At 46.3% G+C, this 5,192-nt stretch overlaps 1 protein-coding gene across 1 annotated transcript; it reads left to right on the top strand.

The window, feature by feature from the left end:
* The first annotated feature begins 226 nt into the window (after window positions 1–226).
* LOC133208130 (interleukin-8-like) lies at window positions 227–3,140 on the top strand. The gene is made up of 4 exons (XM_061345780.1): window positions 227–530; window positions 871–1,006; window positions 1,765–1,848; window positions 2,417–3,140. The coding sequence occupies exons 1-4, from the start codon at window positions 467–469 to the stop codon at window positions 2,445–2,447; spliced, it is 315 nt and encodes a 104-aa protein (XP_061201764.1). The 5' UTR covers window positions 227–466; the 3' UTR covers window positions 2,448–3,140.
* Window positions 3,141–5,192: the final 2,052 nt, after the last annotated feature.

Raw genomic sequence — 5,192 nt, 5'->3', positions numbered from 1 at the left:
CAAAGCCCAAAGACACAGATGGGAAGTCACAGAATGAATTCCTTCTACTGGAAATGGAAGGTCACAAGTACGATAATAATAACATCAAAGGGACAAAGATACAGAAGAAAATAATGACAAGAAATCAGAGTATTACAACCCCCCCCTCTAGATTCCAGAGAGCTAAGTCCAGTGCAACTGTGTACAGAGTCTTTGTTTTTCTGTTTATTTCATTGATTGTGTTTTCTGTTAATGAAAAGCAGTTTCATGGTCATCTGGGGCAAGGGGCTTGCCCACTCACCCGTGACTCACGGCACAGCAGCATGTTACAGGTTTGGAGTTTCCATTGGCATGACCCATGTGTGCCAGGGAGGCTGAGGCAGTATAAAACCCATCAGGTCCCAAGGCACCAGCACTGGCCACCTTTGGGACTCACCTCAGCACAGCACCAGGCCTCTGGAACACAAGAGAGAAACACTCTTGCATCATGACAGGCAAGGCTGTGGCTGTGGTCCTGATCCTTCTCTTCATATCAGCAGTGGGAACAAAAGGTACAGAAATCCTTTCTAAAGCTCTCCTAATTGCAAGTGCAAATGCTGATGGCAGAGGTACTGCGCTGTGAAGCAATAACTCCCCTAAACTGCAAGCAAAAGAACACGCCCTGACAGAGGCTGCCCAAAGAAGTGGTGGATGTTCCCTGGCAGTGTTCAAGGCCAGGCTGGACAGAGCCTTGGGTGACATGGTCTAGTGTGAGGAGTCCCTGCCCATGGCAGGGGGTTGGAACTGGGTGATCTTAAGGTCCCTTCCAACCCAAACCATTCTGTGACTCCATGTTTCTCTGCTGTGGAAAGAGGAAAAGAGTGCACCTTATTTTTCCTTCTTGTTTTGCAGGTAAGGCCCTTCCACGCTCAGCAATGGAGCTCCGGTGCCAGTGCATAGGCACTCATTCCAAGTTCATCCATCCCAAGTTCATTCACAATGTGAACCTCATCCCCAGCGGACCTCACTGCAAGAACGTCGAAGTCATGTAAGTGCTTTTGCAATATCCTCCCAATTACTTAACAAGAAGGAACCACAATTTGCACTCAGGGTGATGTAAGAGTTCACTGACAGATGGAGTGAGCCTGTGGGCAGCTGCTCAGGATGCAGACCAGCAAGGCTGTTGCTGTGACAGACAGCACACTACGTGTTAGAAAGCCTGTCTTGTCTTGACAACTCCACTTTTCAAACACCCCATGCAAACATTGCAACCTAAGCTCATATCAGACAGCAAAGAGCTTCCTAAAACTCTGAATTTCACCAGCAGATGAGACATTAATTTCATGCATGAGCCACGCTGAGTGATCAAAACATGAATGTGATGGCCAGGTCAAATCAAGTGATCACAGTTCTACTCGTCAGTGAAAAAAATCCCTTGGCACACAGATACATAATCCAGTCACAATTCCAGAAATCGTGTTGTAGCAAAATTCCTGTGGCCTGGGCAGTACAGTTTGTGAATGAGGATGGAAAGATTTAACCCTTGAGTTAAGTACCATCACAAGCTGGGGAAAGGGGACGGGGGAAAGAATTGGGTTTGGAAAGCATGAGAGTCCTGAAGTGGTTTAATGCATTCAAACAGGTATGGGAAGATATGAAACCTTTAGAGAAAAAACCCAAAACCTTTATGTTAGGCTACTTCAGCTTGAAGTAAAGAAAATGTCAGTGTACACCTAGAAAAGGGAAATTGCCTTGGACTTCCCTAAACAGACCTGACCTTTTCCCTTCCTCCTTTCTCTGTTGCAGAGCTACCCTGACGGATGGCCGGGAAGTCTGCCTGGAGCCCACCGCTCCCTGGGTGAAGCTCATCATCAAGGCAATCCTAGACAAGTGAGTTCCCTGTTCTCAGTGAGCATGGCTTATCCAAAAGCAGTGTTCTAGTTGAGTCAGCAAACGTGCAGTGTAAAGTTCTCACAGACTCAGTCTCCTCAGGCAGCTACTGATGTTTCTGGTCGCTAATGGGATAAACTCAGATTGTTTCGATCCTTAATCATCAGCGTGAGGTTGGATCCCTTATACCCCTCCCCATGTGAACGGCAGCTACACCTCTTGTAAGGTGCAAGCACATTGAAAACCTGCAGCTTGAGTGCTCAGGAAAACCAGGCATTCACTGAGGGGTTTTCTCTTGCTTGCTATGGTAGAAAGCAAGGAACAGCATTGAGATGAGTGGGGGAAACCAGGCCCACAAGGTCCCAAGAGAAGCCGTGGAAGCCCCCAGTCACTGAGGACTTGTGGAAAGGTCACAACGTACCAGCAGCCGTTAGGTTGTTACAGCTTTTAAGGGGCTTGGACACAGAAGCACAAACCCTTAGTGGTGGATCTCCTCTTATTCCAGGGAGTGGTGCCTGTTCCACAGGCAAGTTCTAATTGTCTCCTTTTCCATTTTCTTTCTTTCTAGGGCAAACGCCAAACCTGAGACAGTGTCCTAAGACAAAGAAGACAAAACGTCCTAACTCCTGCAGCAAGGCAAAAAAGAGATGGAGATGCCCATCCAGCTTCTGGCAGCTCACCTCCTCCTGCTGCCTATATTCACACTTCTAACAGCACCAAGAGCGTATGGATTCCCTGGATTTAGAATCACAAAATCACAGAATGGTTTGAGTTGGAAGGGACCTTCAAAGGTCGTCTAGTTCCAACCCCTCTGCAATAAGCAGGGACCTCTTGAGCTAGATCAGGTTTCGTAGTTAGTTCACAACAGTACTGAAGTATTTTACAGAGGTCACATTATGTAGGAGAGGAATCACTGACACCAGAAAAAGCAGGCAGAAGAAATGGTTTGTGAAAGGATATGGAGAGATCCTGGAATGAGTTTTGGTAAACACAGCTGGATCAGTGCAGAGCTTTCGCTAAATGACACCTTCCCTTTCTGCTGTTTAGGAAAAGAACAGCACCTAACTCCTTCTCTCCAGGAAAGCATCGATAGGGGAGCATCAAGTTTAGGTCACTGCTGCTCAACCTTTTTGCTCAGAGCAGACTACTGATCGAAAGAGGGAGCTGGCAGAGTTAGGACATAAAAATTCTGAGATACTGGGGCTTGTGTCATCATATTCAAGATATTATTTATTGTGAATTACTGTTGTGAAGGTCTCAAGATACATTTTAATGCCATCTTTTGCTTAGAAAGAGGCACGTTATTTATTTATTTATATATTTATTTTTACTTTTGCATAAGGATGTCATTATTTATTCATGCAGAACATATTTGATATGTGCCTAATAAATGTTTGTGGAGATGTTTTCACTTCAGTTCTGTGTGTTACGAATTTCTGTATTAAAATACAGAACGGAAAAAAAGGATGTATTTTCTTTCATCCACCATGGGATGGGTTCCCCAAAGGGCAAGGCGTGGTTTATTGCAACAGTAAATTACTGCCTCTGGTGTATTCAGATGGCTTCCAGTAGGAGGAATTATAAAAATTATCTACTTTCTTCCTCTTTTCTTGTCAGACTTGGTGTTTTCAGGGCTCTGGGTGACAAAATTCACAGATAGAAAGTAATAAATGACTAATGGTTAGTCACAGAAGCTCCAAGGCCATAGAGGTGGAGGTGCTCAGACCGCTCGTCAGCTGAGAACCTGGCACTGAAGAAGGTTTTTCCTTCACCTGAATAAGCAGGAAAATCTGATAAACATGATGGAAGTCACTGAGCATCCTCCGAATTGCAGTGAGGAGGGAGGACTGCATCAGGAGGAAGCCTGACTCTATGGACACACATTTGCCTGTGATACAGCGCTTTCCAAGGGACAGACTGGAACAGAAGCAGTGAACACTTGAGAAAATGGGAAAGTTGAGCAAATGTTTTGGCATTTGTTTTGCCTTTTCCACTAAGGATCCACTCCATGTTCTGCACAAACAGCTCATGCTTGCTAACAGTGCAAGGTAAAAAGGAAGGCTCTGTTTTTTGTTTGAGCAAGACCTTGTGCAGGATGGTAACTGATAACTATTCAAACCCCACTTTGCCCCCTGTCCCTATCGCTGCCACAGTCCCACAGAACTGCTCTACAACATGATAAACCTCAACCTTGGCATGGACAGGATTTTTCCAGACCATTAATTAGAAGCAAACCTGTGGATCTTTTTATCACTTTTTAAAGAGAAATACTATTTCCTTCAGTTTTAACTGAAATAATCACAGAATCACAGAATCCCAAGGGTTGGAAGGGACCTCAAAAGATCATCTAGTCCAACCCCCCTGCAAGAGCAGGGTAACCTAGAGTACATCACACAGGAACTTGTCCAGGCGGGCCTTGAATATCTCCAACGTAGGAGACTCCACAACCCCCCTGGGCAACTCGTTCCAGTGCTCTGTCACTCTCACAGTAAAGAAGTTCTTCCTGATGTTAACGTGGAACCTTCTATGCTCCAGTTTACACCCATTGCCCCTTGTCCTATCACTGGACATCACTGAAAAAAGCCTAGCTCCATCATCATGACACCCACCCGTTACATATTTGTAAACACTGATGAGGTCACCCCTCAGTCTCCTCTTCTCCAAGCTGAAGAGACCCAGCTCCTTCAGCCTCTCCTCATAAGGGAGGTGTTCCACTCCCTTAATCATCTTTGTGGCTCTGCGCTGGACTCTTTCAAGCAATTCCCTGTCCTTCTTGAACTGAGGGGCCCAGAACCGGATGCAATATTCCAGATGAGGTCTCACCAGGGCAGAGTAGAGGGGGAGGAGAACCTCTCTTGACCTACTAACCACCCCCCTTCTAATGCACCCTAGGATGCCATTGGCCTTCTTGGCCACAAAGGCACATTGCTGGCTCATGGTCATCCTCCTATCCACCAGGACCCCCAGGTCCCTTTCCTCTTCACTACTTTCCAGCAGGTCAACCTCCAACCTGTACTGGTACATGGGGTTGTTCTTCCCCAGGTGCAAGACTCTACACTTGCCCTTGTTGAATTTCATCAGATTTCTCCCCGCCCAACTCTCCAGCCTGTCCAGGTCTCACTGGATGGCAGCACAGCCTTCTGGTGTGTCAGCCACTCCTCCCAGTTTAGTGTCATCAGCAAACTTGCTGAGGGTACACTCAGTTCCCTCATCCAGGTCGCTGATGAAAATATTAAACAGCACTGGTCCCAGCACCGACCCCTGAGGTACTCCACTAGTCACAGACCTCTAGATAGATTCTGCACCATTGACTACAACTCTCTGCCTTCTTCCCTTCAACCAGC

The sequence above is a fragment of the Neopsephotus bourkii genome, unplaced genomic scaffold, assembly GCF_033783945.1.
Source record: "Neopsephotus bourkii isolate Nb327-2 ecotype Australia unplaced genomic scaffold, CSIRO-AGI_Nbou_v1 NB_244, whole genome shotgun sequence".
NCBI classification, from domain to species: domain Eukaryota; kingdom Metazoa; phylum Chordata; class Aves; order Psittaciformes; family Psittacidae; genus Neopsephotus; species Neopsephotus bourkii.
The sequence above is the reverse complement of the archived record's forward strand: the minus strand, read 5'-3'. Positions and strand labels throughout refer to the sequence as shown.

Excerpts from the sequence above, each read along its gene's own strand:
- LOC133208130 (XM_061345780.1), top strand. The coding sequence starts at position 467 with ATGACAGGCAAGGCTGTGGCTGTGGTCCTGATCCTTCTCTTCATATCA. Across the intron at positions 531-870 it reads ATCAGCAGTGGGAACAAAAG|GTAAGGCCCTTCCACGCTCA; the intron begins GTACAGAAATCC and ends CTTGTTTTGCAG. Across the intron at positions 1,849-2,416 it reads ATCAAGGCAATCCTAGACAA|GGCAAACGCCAAACCTGAGA; the intron begins GTGAGTTCCCTG and ends CTTTCTTTCTAG.